The sequence below is a fragment of the Aspergillus candidus genome (assembly GCF_002847045.1).
Source record: "Aspergillus candidus strain CBS 102.13 unplaced genomic scaffold BDW47scaffold_44, whole genome shotgun sequence".
In the NCBI taxonomy this organism is placed as follows: domain Eukaryota; kingdom Fungi; phylum Ascomycota; class Eurotiomycetes; order Eurotiales; family Aspergillaceae; genus Aspergillus; species Aspergillus candidus.
Window position 1 is genome coordinate 85,848 of NW_020194049.1, and position 14,998 is coordinate 100,845.

General features: G+C 54.7%; 7 protein-coding genes across 7 annotated transcripts; 5 read left to right on the forward strand and 2 right to left on the reverse strand.

The window, feature by feature from the left end:
• Window positions 1-73: 73 nt before the first annotated feature.
• BDW47DRAFT_133386 (transcription factor domain-containing protein) lies at window positions 74-3,013 on the forward strand (the record flags this gene model as incomplete). The annotated part of the gene is made up of 7 exons (XM_024817826.1): window positions 74-206; window positions 278-362; window positions 480-585; window positions 675-1,660; window positions 1,707-2,120; window positions 2,175-2,413; window positions 2,465-3,013. The coding sequence occupies 7 exons, from the start codon at window positions 74-76 to the stop codon at window positions 2,830-2,832; spliced, it is 2,331 nt and encodes a 776-aa protein (XP_024669606.1). The 3' UTR covers window positions 2,833-3,013.
• A 29-nt stretch (window positions 3,014-3,042) lies between these two features.
• Window positions 3,043-5,185, reverse strand: BDW47DRAFT_133390 (putative MFS transporter; the record flags this gene model as incomplete). Its single annotated transcript, XM_024817827.1, has 3 exons — window positions 4,354-5,185; window positions 3,240-4,259; window positions 3,043-3,183 (listed from the first exon to the last, which is right to left on the reverse strand). Exons 1-3 carry the CDS (start codon window positions 4,636-4,638, stop codon window positions 3,043-3,045), a joined length of 1,446 nt encoding a protein of 481 aa, XP_024669607.1. The 5' UTR covers window positions 4,639-5,185.
• On the forward strand, window positions 5,186-6,126 carry BDW47DRAFT_60757 (uncharacterized protein). The gene has a single exon (XM_024819418.1). It carries the CDS (start codon window positions 5,413-5,415, stop codon window positions 5,902-5,904), a length of 492 nt encoding a protein of 163 aa, XP_024669608.1. The 5' UTR covers window positions 5,186-5,412; the 3' UTR covers window positions 5,905-6,126.
• Window positions 6,127-8,156, forward strand: BDW47DRAFT_60764 (acyl-CoA dehydrogenase family protein). The gene is made up of 4 exons (XM_024819419.1): window positions 6,127-6,954; window positions 7,031-7,256; window positions 7,313-7,681; window positions 7,756-8,156. Exons 1-4 carry the CDS (start codon window positions 6,348-6,350, stop codon window positions 8,090-8,092), a joined length of 1,539 nt encoding a protein of 512 aa, XP_024669609.1. The 5' UTR covers window positions 6,127-6,347; the 3' UTR covers window positions 8,093-8,156.
• A 1,145-nt stretch (window positions 8,157-9,301) lies between these two features.
• BDW47DRAFT_119397 (uncharacterized protein) lies at window positions 9,302-11,083 on the reverse strand (the record flags this gene model as incomplete). The annotated part of the gene is made up of 6 exons (XM_024815346.1): window positions 9,302-9,349; window positions 9,404-10,040; window positions 10,091-10,224; window positions 10,282-10,589; window positions 10,661-11,008; window positions 11,071-11,083. 6 exons carry the CDS (start codon window positions 11,081-11,083, stop codon window positions 9,302-9,304), a joined length of 1,488 nt encoding a protein of 495 aa, XP_024669610.1.
• A 304-nt stretch (window positions 11,084-11,387) lies between these two features.
• BDW47DRAFT_110098 (uncharacterized protein) lies at window positions 11,388-13,399 on the forward strand. Its single transcript, XM_024813639.1, has one exon. The coding sequence runs from the start codon at window positions 11,798-11,800 to the stop codon at window positions 13,328-13,330; it is 1,533 nt and encodes a 510-aa protein (XP_024669611.1). The 5' UTR covers window positions 11,388-11,797; the 3' UTR covers window positions 13,331-13,399.
• A 95-nt stretch (window positions 13,400-13,494) lies between these two features.
• BDW47DRAFT_60832 (proteasome inhibitor PI31 family protein) lies at window positions 13,495-14,881 on the forward strand. Its single transcript, XM_024819420.1, has 2 exons — window positions 13,495-13,880; window positions 13,938-14,881. The coding sequence occupies exons 1-2, from the start codon at window positions 13,694-13,696 to the stop codon at window positions 14,849-14,851; spliced, it is 1,101 nt and encodes a 366-aa protein (XP_024669612.1). The 5' UTR covers window positions 13,495-13,693; the 3' UTR covers window positions 14,852-14,881.
• The last annotated feature ends 117 nt before the right edge of the window (window positions 14,882-14,998 follow it).

The following is a 14,998-nucleotide window of genomic DNA, read 5'->3' on the forward strand; positions in this document are numbered from 1 at the left end:
TTCTCTTCAATTACATCTTCTCTCATACTTCATCTCCTCTTTCGGTCTTCTTTCCTTTCTATCTAGATCCACTATGGGCCACTCATCTTCCCCACAGGAGTCCCCATTGGGGGACACTCCCGTGCGGTCTACCAAGCGTCGTAAGATCGCCGTGGCTTGTGATGAATGCCGGGCCCGAAAGGTCCGTTGTGACGGCATCCAACCCGGTATGATCGCTTTCTGTTGAGCTTTCTGGACACAAAGCCGCCCCCGTCTAACATGGCCAACCGATATGTAGTTTGTGGGCCATGTACAAGGAGGCCCGATCGCGGTAATGAGTGTAACTATACGGGGGAGCCCGAGAAAAAGCGTGCGGTCCAGAGGTGAGAGAGTCTTCACACCTGTTCCCGAACAAGGGACCCGTCATGGCTACAGTCCTCAACGCTTCAGGAGCTGCGGTCAACGGAAGTGTATCACTAGCTAATCATGTTGAAATGAAGCTACATCGCCCGCCTGGAAAGTCGGATCAAGCATCTAGAAAGTCCGGGTAACATTCCGGGGCCTACAAGGCCCGATGGGGGGGATCGGACATCAGGCCACCTCCAGGTTGGTAGGACTATTACGACCACGCCATAGTCTCACTATCCCCATGGGAGTAGTTAACGATGTCTTTTACCATCTGACTGGCCGTGTAGTCACCCTCGTCCTATAATAATCCGGTATCACCGTTACCCATTGGCGCTCCGCCGTCTGCTCCATTCAACCCGTCGTTAGCAGTCCCCGTGAGCCATGGTCAGTCTAGAAACAGTACCTCTGTTTCCAATGTGGACCGACCATCTCCATCGAGTGGTGTCTTATTTGAGACCCCCGGGAGCAATGCAAGCTGCAATCACCGGAATACGGGACATCCCTCGCGGCAGTCAGCCGAAGGCTCGTATCTTGGTGGAGACATCCGGGGCCTAGGGGTCAATGCGATGATGGGCGCGGTTGAGGAAGAGCGTCCCACGCAAGGATTCTTTGGCAGTTCCAGTGCGGCCAGTTTTATGCGTCAGATCAGGACTGCGGTCGACAAAAGGGTCTCGTCATCTCATCGGCAGACCTCCGATTCCATCCTCGGAATAGAACCGCCATCTAGTCTTACGTCTACACGAAACGCAAGGACGCCCACCGTGCCTAATTATGTTCTTCCGCCACGGAAGACGGCAGATAGTCTAATGGAGGTCTACTGGTGTTTTGTTTTTCCGTTATACCCCTTCGTCGATGGTGCCCAATTGAGAGCCGAGTACGGGAGGATCTGGACGGGAGAATCCCTCCACTCCGATGAGAACATGTTGATGTGCACTTTCAATGTGGTCTTTGCCCTGGCCTGCCAGCTCGCGGATTCCATTTCTCCAGAGGAGCGGGAGGCTTCAGCGGATGCCTTTTTCTCTCGTGCGAAAGATTTACTGCAGTTTAGTCTTTGGAATACGGGGTCAGCGGCCTTGATCCAATGCTTCCTCCTCATGGCGCAGTATCTCCAAAGCACAGACTCGGCACATCAATGTTGGATAGTGACTGGATTGGCCGTCCGCAATGCGCAGAGCTTAGGGCTACATCTCCCGCAAACCATTGCCCGCCTCCGTAACCCACAGGAGCAGCAGCTGGCTCGCAAGATCTGGCACGGATGTGTTCTCATGGACCGGTAAGACGAGATGGCTTATGAACTTGTCTCTATCTAACATCCATAGTGTCATATCCATGACGTTTGGACGTCCCGCAATGATCTCAAAGGCCTCATGTGGATCGGTTCCTCTGCCCGCCACTGTGGACGAAGAGTACATCCCTACCGCTTCGGGGGCCGAAGCCATGCAACCGGCGGATCGCCCCTCGGTGATGGCTTTCTACGCAAAGTCACTGGAGCTGTACGAGATTTTGAATGATATACTGTTGAGCTTATACAAGCCCATCCCGGAGGAAAGCCCGGAAGACATGTACAACTTCTACTTCAACAAGGAGACTAGCGAGGGCGAACGAACCATCTTCGAGCTCGATCGAGCACTGACTAGGTGGACCCGGAGTCTACCTCCTCATTTGCGTGGCACAACCTCACCTGAGACCGAGAATCTAGTCTTCTACAGACAAAGTGTGGTTATACGCGCTAGGTATGTCTGACTTTGTCCGCTGATGGATTCATAACAGTATTCACATCTACGCAGGTTTCTGCATGTCCGCATGCTTCTTTTCCGTCCCATTCTCTCGAAATATTGCACTGCCCGCGATATTGCGCCCGCGGACCCGCTCATCTCCCTAAATGATTCATTCCCTCAACGAGTAGCCCTGCAGTGCTCGGTAATCTGCGTCAAAGTGGCCCAGGAGGTCGTTCACCTAATCTACAACAATATACCGGCTGACGGGACTTCTGGTCCCCTCCCAGCGTGGTGGTACAATATTCTTTGTGAGACTCGCATTCTTTAATCTGGAAAGAATCAGAACTGATCGAACGTAGATGTATATACGGCGGCGACGGTTCTCATCGCCGGTCGTCTTTGTCCAGCAGTGCTGGAAGATGTAACAGAAGTTGCGATCACGCGGTCATGGAATGATGCTCTCGAAATTCTCCGCAAATACCAGAGCTACAGTACCTCTGCCCGGCGGTGTGTAGCGGCTTTGGAGATTCTATACGAACGAGTCGTGTCGGAAGGGGCCACGGCAAGTGAGCAACCGCTTCACGCCCAGTCATCCGGGGCCGCATCAAATGGCATGACCGATCTGTCTTTGGGGGAGGGTACAAATGCCATTCTACTGGACGGGTTCGACCTTCCTGATTTCCAGGACATGTCGTGGTTGAACAGTGTGCCGAGCAATCTATATTGATACTGAATCTTACATGAGTTGCTCGAAGCCTTTCAAAACTCTGTATCTTACAGTGGCGCCTGTATCAAGCGTTATTCACTATATGACCGCACTGAGTATATCGGTTCAACTTTGAATATCCCAGGTACGCCGCCAGCGATGTTCCATCCACATAATACATGATCCCATGGGGAAACCAATATATGATATGTAACTACCACTAGGTGGAGCTCACCGGTCCGCTCGACTTGCTACGTATTGGATAGCAATGATCGGAATCAAAGCACACACGCCGATGATCGCACACATGACACCTGCGGCACCCGCCAACTTGAGGCTCTCAAACATGGGCGGGAAGTAAAACGGACCAATCTAATAACACATCAGCAATCATGACTCGCGTATAGGAAGGAACTACTCGAACATACAAATCCATAGATGTGACGATAGACATTGATGCAGACCCCGACATTGGTGGCATGTTCCTTGTAGCTGTCGATCGCAAAGGATATCAGAATGGTGGTGATCATCTGATTACCGAAGCTGGCGATTGCCGCGCCCACGCACGGAGTCACATTCCACGAGGTGGCCTTGTCTAGCTGGAATCCCCAAGTCAACAGGCCCGCGATGACCGTCCCGAAGCCGATATAGGACAGCCAGAGCCGATCCGCTGGTCGGACGTGCCCGCGGCGGCGGCTCATGGTCGTGAGGAACCAGTCCGATACGGGCCCACTCAACTGTTCACCCAGCACACAGCCGATGATGATGGCAATAAATTGCAGACCGATCTGCTGCGGGTTAAAGTGGAACTCCTCGCCGAAGGCGATGGGCATCTCGACGATGAGGGCGATGTTGCCGTAGCAGAAGACGATGGAGTGGGCACACGCGGGGATCAAGACCCTTGAGTACCGGCTGAAGAACAGGGGTTCGATAAATTCGCGCATCTTCAGGGGGCGGGGATCTCTGCGTCGCGGGACGAGCTTGCCAAAGAAGCCCTGGTTGGACTCGGTCGATTCCGCAGACGCATGATCATCGACGATATAGACGGTCTCCTCTCCCAGGAGGATGTACGCAATCAGTTGGACGAAATTTATGATGACGAAGATCCAGAAGATCCACTCGTAGCCGATGTGGTGCGTGACAAAACCCATGATGAATGGCCCGCCAGGGGTGCCAAGTGTCAGCATCAGTGTCCACCAGCCGATCTTCTGCGCGCGCTCCTCAGGCTCACAGAGCTCTGTGATTACACCGCTCCCGATGCCAATTGGTGGCGAGATGAGGATGCCCGTGAGCACTCGAGTTGCCATCTGGCCGCCATACGTGGTGCAGCAGGCGCCTCCGATGTTGCAGATGAGACTCCCGAAGACGGACAACAAAAATATATGGTATCGGCCGTAGATGGAGGTGATGGGTTTCCAGATCAGAGGCGTTACTCCCAGCAGCAGGATCTGGGAACTCAATAAGTCAGCGGTTGTCAGAATCTGCATGATGCGGGCAGGGGAGGCATGCCTGGATCGAGGTGAGATAGCTCGCTTCTGGCACTGTCACGCCGTACTCTTCAGCCATCGCCTCGTAGGCGGGGATGATACCGGCAGCCATGAAGGTGGCGACCATGGAATGGAAGGCCACCATGAGGATCTGGGTGTTTTTCTTCCATTTGGGCCAGTTGCGCGGGTTTCTGGGGTCCAGTAACTCGCAGGACTCGAGCTGTTGCTGTCCAGGCGCAATTGCCTTTTCCAAATGAGACGAGGCTCCTGAATTGCTTCCTTTGGTGTTATCTAAGTCAGACATGTCGGGGGACGAAACCCCTGGCGTGTCTTTGCTCATGATGGCGACGGTTGATTGCAGTCAACAGTTTATTCCAGTCGACGGCGGCAAAGTCCTTCATCAACAAAAGGGTGGAGAAAAGAAGTCAACCATCTTAAATGCTGCAACACGACGCCAACATATTAACAGGGCGCGCGTCTCCGTTTAGCCCCCGCGACATGAGGGGGCCCCAGATTACTCTCCCAAATTCCGTCCCAAGTGGAACTGGGGTCCCCGTGGGGAACGTCCAGCCTGCGCCTAGACACTTGTCCAATATGGACGGGCTGTGGTTGGATCAGATCGAACTCAACCCAAGTGATATTCATTCTTGGCAGCACTAGCGATAGGAATTGATTCCGGTCTTCTTGAGATCCGTAGAGGTGCTGGGAGGAAGCCTACCCGAGGTTATACAGCAGTGGTGGTTACGTCGGAGCTGCACCCGAAGCCTTTCGGGTCGCAGCCCGGCGCAGCATCCATAGCCTTAATAAGATGGCGATCGTCGTTGGAAATTCAACCAACGTCGAATTTTACCAAGATTGAACCACTTATTCGATCATCTGGGCAGAATTTCCCGTTGGTATGACAAGTGACCATGGATCCGTCCCCAGATGTCGCCTTCCGACACTGGCAAACACTTTGAAGGCTGCAGCAACAGGTGATATCCGACGTTAAAACAAGGTTGGCTCAGACTGCCAGGAGAAAACAAGACTTATTATAGTGTCTGTCTGGTACCCCACACGACAGCATCAATTGTCCAATCCTGCATCTTATTGACCTTGAAGAAAAGACTGACGAATGACTTTACACTCCGTACGAGCTCATCCCAAGATACTGGCTTGGCTGGTGCAACCCCGCGTTCACTCCCTGAATGGACCGGTGGTTTCGGGGACTCCGCGCCGAATGGGGTCTTGGCGGGTCCTCAGTCAAGCTCTGCAAAGATTGGAGCGGGCTTACTGGCGTAACCGCTGCCCAGAAGATGGAGCGCAATCTGTACACGATGGGCGCTTCGAGGCTGGGCAGTCGGCTGTGGAGGGAGTACTTCCCCTGAGTCGGATGCATCAATGCGTGAAATCGTCCCCGAGAATATTACAGATACATTCTGTTATCACAACAGTGTATTGTTGTACGCATTCCATGACAGCCCTTGTCGATGAATATATTGTGATGTGGGATCAGGGCTCACCAGGGGACGCGCAGACCTGGCGTGGCCAAAAGACGCGACATGAGACCTCTAGAAAGGGGGTTCGACATGATTGTTTTGAACTCTTGCAATATCTTACCGAGTGAAGAGCAAAGACGATGCCAGAGTTCAAAAATGATTACCGAAAACCAATATAGGATTACTATATCTCGCTCGTCTCCACGGTTATCTCGTAGGACTCCGGCCTATGGTGATCTCGGCATAAGAACCGATGAGTAATCAATGCAATGTCTAGACCTCTTGGCGTGCAGAGAGAGAAACAACCTCGGCAAAAGCGTCGCATCTGAAGCCTGAGATCATCGTAACCATGGTCGCGCGCCATGAAATCCTCGGCCCAGCGCACAAGATCATTAATCGTGGCGCCGTTATTGGTGAAACCCCTTCCCCGCATTAATCAGACGCTCTCTGCCCATTCTCTTTGGTCCTTTTTCTTTCTCTTCGTGCGGTGTCCCCTTACTTATTCCCACTCTTTTCTCCCCCACACGCTTTCTGTCTTCCTCTCCATTCCTTCCCCATTCCGATTATCATCATGGCCAAGTCGTTCTCGCGCGCCGAGGTTGCAAAGCACAACACCGAAGACTCTGTCTGGTGTATCATCGACCACCGTGTCTATGATCTGACCGACTTCCTCGACGCCCACCCGGGCGGCAGCGTCGTCCTCAACCAGGTCGCCGGCCAGGACGCAACCGACGCCTTTTACAACCTGCACCGTCAAGAGGTCCTCGACAAGTACAGCAGCCAACTATGCATCGGCACCGTCACCGGCGAAACCCCCGAAATTGTTTCCCCCGAGCCCGGGTCCCTGAGCGCCGTTCCCTACGCCGAGCCCCTCTGGCTGCGTCCGCAGTTCAAGAACCCCTACTACAATGACAGCCACCGTAGCCTGCAGCGAGCCATGCGCGAGTTCACCGACCGCTATATCACCCCCGAGGCTCAGGAGAAGGAGCGCGACGGCACCTATATCAGCCAGGGCTTGATCGACCGCATGGCGGAGACGAACGTCCTGGCCATGCGTCTAGGACCGGGGCCTCATCTGCACGGCCGGACGATCCTCGGTGGCGCCGTCGACGGGAAGGAGTTTGACTACTTCCATGATATGATCGTGACGCAGGAGTTGGTGCGGTGTAACGCCCGTGGTAGGTGACCTTGCGAATTCTCGGCGGAAAACTCTGGGAGTGTGGACTAACGTGGTGGTGTTTTGTTGCACAATAGGTTTCATGGATGGTAACATGGCCGGTATGGCCATTAGCTTGACGGCCGTGCGCCAGTGGCTCAACAATGTCCCTCTTCGTGAGCGGGTCACTGAGGAGGTCCTGTCGGGCAAGAAGAAGATGTGTCTGGCCGTCACCGAGGCCTTTGCCGGTAGTGACGTGGCGGGCCTGCGCACGACAGCGACCAAGACCCCCGATGGAAAGCACTACATCATCAACGGCACCAAGTATGTATCTCCCATGTCTCCATAGCAGCGCGTGTCAGCACGCTAATACCTCCCAGGAAGTGGATCACCAACGCCATGTTTGCCGACTACTTCGTGGTCGCCTGCCGCACCGAAAAGGGCTTCTCGGTCATCCTGGTGCCCCGGGACGACTGCGTTGAAACTAAGCAGATCAAGACGTCCTACTCGACCGCCGCCGGCACGGCGTTCGTGCAGTTTGAGAACGCCAAGGTCCCCGTCGACCACCTGTTGGGCGAGGAGCACAAGGGCTTCATCGTCGTCATGAGCAACTTCAACCACGAGCGTTTCATGATGGCCTGCGGTGTCATCCGCATGTCCACGACCATCGTCGAGGAGTGCCTCAAGTGGTGCAACCAGCGCCTGGTCTTCGGGAAGAAGCTTATTGAGCAGCCCGTGATGCGACAGAAGTATGTATCCCATCCACACACACACACATCCATGTGATGGAAAACAAGTAAAGAAGGATATCTAACCCAAACAGGATTGCCCGCATGATTTCTCTCTGCGAGGCGAACCAGTCCTGGCTGGAGTCCATCGCCTACCAGATGTGCAACATGAGCTACGCGCAGCAGTCCGCCAACCTGGGCGGCCCCATCGCCCTGCTCAAGTCGCACTCCACCCGCGCCGCGCAGGAGATCGCCGAGCAGGCGACCAACATCTTCGGCGGTCGCGGCATCACCCAGTCCGGCATGGGCCGCGTCGTCGAGATGTTCCACCGCGGCTACAAGTTTGATGCCATCCTTGGCGGCACGGAAGAAATCTTGGCGGATCTGGGTGTGCGCCAGGCCATGAAGAAGTTCCCCAAGGCCATGTTGTAAATAGGACATTTGTTTTTTATTTTGGTTGCATTGTTACTCTAAGCTGTTGTCTTCTAGCTGTGTATTATTCGCCATTCCATACATCTATTGGATATCTTTCCTCTGGTTTTGCTCGATCTCAGGGACCCTGTTGCTCCGGGTCCATACTTGTCTCGATCCGCCGGATGATTCGTGCTGGATTCCCCGCGACGAAATGAAACGGCGGGACGTCCTAATCAGTAGATCACGCGTGAGTAACAGGACACTGTAGACACCGTCGAAGTGGGGCTGCGATCAACGAACCTTGGTCACGACGGAGCCCGCTCCGACCGTACTCCCCCGACCGATCCTCACCCCCGCGAGGATAATCACGCTGCCGCCGATCCACACATCATCTTCGATATGGATTTCCTTTCCGGCCTCGGGGCCCTCGAGACCCCGACGCACCGCCGGATCCATCGGATGGGTTGCCCCGTAGATACACACATTGGGTCCGAAGAGCACTCGCTCACCCACCGTGATCAGGCAGGTATCCAGGACCAGCAGGTTGAAATTCAGGAAACTCCCTTTCCCGACTTTAAAGTTGAGTCCATGGTCGACGGAGATCGGAGGATCCACGACCGGGTCCGTGTCGTCAAAGAGCTTTGCGTCTTCTTTGGGGTCCGAATGAATCGGGGGGAGGGGACGCGTATCGCAGACGATGCTGTCCGAGTCAGCACACCGTGCATGTCGCAGATGCATTCCCACTCACTCTCTCCATAGTTCCACCCGGCGTCGTCGCGGGACCTGACCGGCTTCGTTAAATTGTCGGCAGGCCTCTCGACAGCGATCTCGATTCGCCTGAAGATCGTCATCCCAGGCCGCATAGAGTTCTCCATTGACCATCTTCTGCCATTCTTTCGACGATGTCATCGTTATTCGCGAGGTGGGTGCTGCGTTGAGGAATTCGGTAATTTGAGCAAGGGAATGAATGCTCCGGTGACAGCACGAAGTGGTGACTCATATAGGATCAGAAGAAGCAATGCAGTGAGTCGGTCAAACACTAATGTGTGAAGTAGTCGAATCGCCATGTGTATCTTTTTTATAGGCGGCGAGACGGGCCTGGATCCCGAGCTGGGAATACTTCCCGATACGGAACTTCAGACAGCAGGCGCCCCCGCGGTGGATCCCTCCTTGCATCCGATGATGCAATGTGGGGACATGATTTCCATGTTATCCAAATGCCACGGTCTATATGATGAGATAGTCATGCTGTCGAGTGAGACCGGGCCAGTGTGTCTACGCAACTCAGTCCACCGTTATGTTGAATATCTTCGGGACCAGGCGACTTACAAAAGTAGTCCAGTCAATGTTCGCATTGTCGTTACCATCCTGCGATGCACGCGCATCCCATACTCGTCGCAGCACGTGTGCCGGTACTGGGTTGCAAAACTCGGAGCGTCTTTCAATCTCGGCGAATCGGGATAGGACATAGTACTGGGAGTGTGCGGGCAGGCAGTCTGTTCCCGCCATGAAGAAAGGCAGCACCAAAAGCTCCAGAAGGGAAGAGTCTCGCGGAATCTTGGCCGTGGAGTCGAGGACTTTGGCTACACACTCCTGTATATCAGCACTCTGGGCCGGTTTTGCATGGTCAATCAATCGGAGAAGACGCAAAAGACATGCGTGCTGAAAGGCTTCCGCAACGTAGATCCACCGAGGGTCCGAGGTCGGGTAGCGTCGTCCCTTCGGATCCCACGAATACAGCTTATGTTTTGCCAACAGCAAGCCAACCTGGTATTCATCCCATGGCAGCCATCCCATACTATGCTCCTTGGCTTTTTCCAGCACTCCGCTGATGATTAGGAAGATCTCGCGAGGGCATCCATTGACCATTTCAAAGTTGAGGCTACTGGCACATGCGACCATTTCACGGATTTCTTGGGGGAAGCATAGTCGTTCGGGACCGGAAAAGGCACGGATCACATCCAACCTAAGGCCGGTTAACCGTGGCATGGGATCTTCAGGGGGGGGTGTTTTTACCAGGCCAAGTTACCCAGAAAAAACACAGCCCGCTTGCGTTGGCCATTCAAACCCTCCGCGATCAGTAGCCGCTTACAGACGGACATGGCCCCGGTGATGTGGATGCCGTGGCTGGAGATACCCGATTCGCAAATCTAAGTAGTGTGAACTCCCCGTCTCTGAGCTTCCCTTAGGGGCAAGGTGGGCCATACGTCGTGAAGTAGCAGGATCTGGATGATGGCGAAAACCGCGTCTTGTTCATCCTCCGACAGGGTTTCCTCCTGGCTCTTTCGGATTTCCTCACCCAGAGCCCGAATTGCCCTCATGCGGTATTCCACTGCCGTATCTTGGTGAAGCTGTGGATCCTTCGTCAGCTGTCCGAGATGAGAGGCAGAAAGCCCCAAGACGGCATATAGTAGTCCGATTTGCTTCTGCGCCAATGGAAGAATATACGCGCGATAGGGATTGTCACTCGAGCTGCCAATTTCCGCGATCTGGTGGGGGCAGATAAAAGAGTCGTCTGCATGCACACAGGATGAGCGTCCTCGCTTCACGTTTCCCTGCGCACGTTTGGGGTCTAGACGTTCTTACAGTGAGACAGTAATCGCTCTGACTGAGGGGCATTCAAAAGTGCAGTAATCTCATCGACCGGTCCTGACTGAGACCTGCGCTCCTCCACAGATTGGCTTCCATCTGCGTGAGGCGATCTGGGATCTTCGTCCGGAGTAGCCTCTGGAGAGGGTAGCTCAATGCACTCTTGACCTCGGTTTCGGACGGGGGCACGAGCATCTCTCCACTTCCCGCGACTTGCAATTCCACAGAATCTGAATTGCTCGGGATAGCCTCCACATACTAGACCTTTAGAGATGCAGCGCTGACACGTGGGACGAGCTCGGTCGCATTTCCGACATTTTTCTCGACATGTCAGACATGCAGGTCCTACGACCTTCTCCGTTAGAGCGTGAATCCGGAGCCGGAGGGGAAATCCTAAGATTACTTACCAAGTCGTGGCATGCCCGCGAGAGCCCTGAGGCTGTAGAGTGAGAACAGATCGAGTCGGCAGTATGAAAGATAATGGCAGTTGCTCCAAGTTGAGATTGATGGATCATGGAGAACCCAAAGAAAGGACGGATCATAAGGGCCGATGCTCCGCCTCTTATGCACGGCTGAGTCATCTATGATACATGGGCCATCTATCCACGCCACCACCACCACGAAACCAGCTGGTAAAACATGACCACTAGCTTGTAGGTATAAATCGTATAGAGTCCCCAATTGCATTTTCTTTTCTCCGCTCCTCTGCGAAGTCTCTGGAATCTTCACATCCATCATGACGCGCCAAGATGGTCCTGATTGTCATGGCGGTTGGCTATTTTACCGTATCGGGTCAGATCAGTGGTCTTTATACCCTGATCAGGTTAGAGCGTGTCTCCGCAGGTCAATCCCCCGAAGTTCTGCCATATCGGAGCTTCATCCATTAGGCGATCTCATATATCTTCTTCTTCTTCCCCACGCGCCAATGATACCCAATCTGTCTATCACTTCTCCGACGACTCGGGCCGAAATGCCTTTGCTTACAGAATCAACCCCTCGTCGGTGGTGGACGTGTCCATCGACCGGACCATTTAACCGCTCGCCAACGGATCTTCAACGAGGCACCACATCTCTCCGGTCGTAGCTGCGACTTCTCGGACTGCTTAGCGTTCTCGACATTGTACTATTATCGTCATGGGCTCATCCGCTCCAGACTTTACGTGGACTCTCACGTCTCCCGGCCGATGGGAGCGTGATGTCGACGAGGCGGAGCAATTCTATACCTCACTTGCCAAGGCCTACGAAGGCACTGGACGGGTGTTCTTTGCCATGACCGGATACATCGCTTTTTCGGTTGCGGTGCCCAACGTGAACCCATCGCAAGAACCCCTCGCGGAGGTGACAGAGGCCCTTCGCAAGGCCTGGCTGCGACTCCGCTACGACCACCCCTCGATCGCCTCCACGGTGGAATTCAGCCAAGAGCTGAAGACATGCCGGAAGATCTACGAAACCTGCGACGGACCGGGGTCACAACAGGATTGGCTGCGTTCGACGTTTCAGGTCGTGTCGACCGGGATGTCAGGCTTGGATTGGTGCAATTCGGATCCTCCAGTCCCACAAAAGGCTACGCTGTTTCTCATCATACCGCCCACTCAAGCCCCGGGCACAGTTCGTGGCGAACTAGTCCTGCGCTGCCATCATGATATCATCGACGGGGTGGGAACCTTGATCCTCTTCGACAACCTCTTTGCCCATGCAGAGCAGGCGTACGCGCGAGGGTCTCAGTATCAACTCCCTCGGTTTGGGGATGAGTCGACCCACCTGAGCCCACCGCTTCGTATCGCGGCAGCCATCCCATCGACCCTAAAGCCCGAGCAGCAGGCGTTCTTGGACACCGTCCGGCCTTACCAAGCATCCCTCCGTGAAGGCGTCGAGGTGGCCACGATGCCGTTCAATGAGGGTAAGATTTTGCCAGGAAAACACCAACGAACTGCCGTGACGCTGTCGAAAGAATCAACGATGCATCTGTTGGCGGCTTGTAAAGCCGCGGGGTGGAGCGTAACGCATGCATACCACGCGGCGGCCGCGATCACTGTGCGAGATCTCCAGGGGCGACGGGATCAGGAGAGAATGGTGCGATATATCAACTACAGTCTGATCAATGAGCGGCCACAGTGCACTTCTCCGTACAGCACCCCGTCTCATGCAGCCGCCGTCTATCACTCCGTATCTGGAAAAGGTCTCGCAGTCGATCTGAGGGTGCCGGCACGAGATAGTACAACGGATCACGACGACGAACAAAGGGCAGAATTTGTCGAGGTTGCGAACAAGGTACGGGACTTCTACCAGCAGATTCGTGATGACAGGCAACACATCCAACTGGTCCCTTCTTATTGGGCCATGGCGACTCTCCCATATCCGACCGATGGCACCACGCCCCCTGTTCCAGAGATCAACTCCTCTCCCTCTGTCTCTGTCTCGAGCATGGGAGTGGTGGACCGAATCATCCGTCCCGTACGTGGTGCGTTCAAGCTGGAGAATCCTTGGGTCACCGGAGAGGAACTTGGCACGGGGCTCGGACTGTTTCTGGGAACCTGGGAGGGTCAGCTGACGTTGAGTGCTGCCTACAACGACGCTTGGCATGGTCTGGAGGAGGTTGTAGATTTCGTGGAGCGCTGTCACTCTTTGGTTTTGCGCGCTCTTAGGGTGTCTTGTAACAACGGGTAGCCGTAGAGCGGAATATATAGTTTACTAGATGTACACGATAGCTAGAATTTCAAAGTAATGCTCGATCGACACCACTTTACAAAATGATAGTAATACCTTTCTGTATCGTTCTATGCGGCAATGGTAGATTTCTCCATTTAAAATCTTTTTATGCCTGGCTGAAAGACAGGGTTGTGGTTATGATATACCCTGTTGTGCGCTATGCGTGATGACTAAACGCATACATACCAATCGAAGAGTCCCGGCTGCGGTATGACATTAGAGCCGCATCATCATCTGGCTACCTAGAGCCACTTTTATTGCTGCTTCATCCCCTTGGGTTATTGAACAAACCATCACACTCTTATACTCTTCCACACAAACATGGTTGGAAATACCGACCCCCTGAGCCCAGACAACATCGTGGCACTGGCCACGAGAGCTCTGGGCGATGACGACAGCACTTCCAACACCCTCCAGAGTCCGTATGAGGCGGTAGCACTCATCGGCCACGCGTGCATGCTGGCTGTTGGTTTCCGACTGGTGGGACTGGGAGAAGACGATAATCTCGGTGCGTTGGGGATATGCGATTTGGAGGAATGAGTTTGGCTGACCAGTCTCGCTGCAGAGAACCCCGACAGCCCGACCTTACCAGCGCAGTGGAATGCTGCGACGACCTATGCTTTCCGCTACGCCCACTCCCAGTCGTCCATGCAGTACCTTCTGAAGGTGAGCCGACTCGGAAATAACGCCGTTGTGTTTGCACTGGCCCTGGGCGACGACCGGACCACCTCGTTCGATATCCCCGTCCACGACTTTGTTTCTCCGTCCTCCCTGCCTCTGTCCACCCCCGCGACCCCTCCCAGCGCCCTCCGCGACGTGTTCATCTCTGCTTCCCGTCTCACCGATCTCATCGGACTGTTCCGAATCAACGTGATCCAGAGACTGGCGCCCGGGCTGTACAAAGAAGGCTACGAGGCGTCCAACGAGGCGTCCAACGAGGCGCGGCGCGAGCGACAGCCCGGGGCACCGCCCCGCCATGACCCGTTGCGCGATGACCCGATGCCCGCCCCGGCACGCCCATACCCATTCGACGACGCGTTGGCCATCCCGCCGCGCCGACCAGTCCCCGCGGGAGACTTTGCGCCGCCCGGGTTCGAGGACGAGTTCGAAATCCAGCGGCCGCCGCGCGGATTCGCCCCGGGGTTTGGAGGACGACACCCGATGAACATTGGCGATCGGGATCTCTATCCTCCTGGATTGGGACCCCACGATCCGATCCGCGGTGGCATCGGACCCGGATTGGGCGGTGGTGGTGGCAGTGGTGGGATGCACCCTACGTTCGACGATCCGCTGTTTGGCGGACAGGGTGGCGGAGAGGGCGGCTACAATCCGCAGGCACCCCCTGGAGCACGCTACGATCCCGTTGGACCAGGGGGGCCACCCTTTGGGCGTGGACCGGGACGATCTGGTGGACGTGGCGGCCGGGGATTTGGAGGGGGATTTGGGGGCATGGGAGGGTTTGGCGGTGACATCATCTAGACTTTGTATGCGGGTGAGGATGGGACGGGCAGCAACGACGTGACGAGAATTGGAATGATGAATACTGTAATTTGACGAGTATCTGATGATTGTATTTCTTCTCTCTTCTATCTTTGTATTTATTTCCACGATAGTCTTGCATTGTAA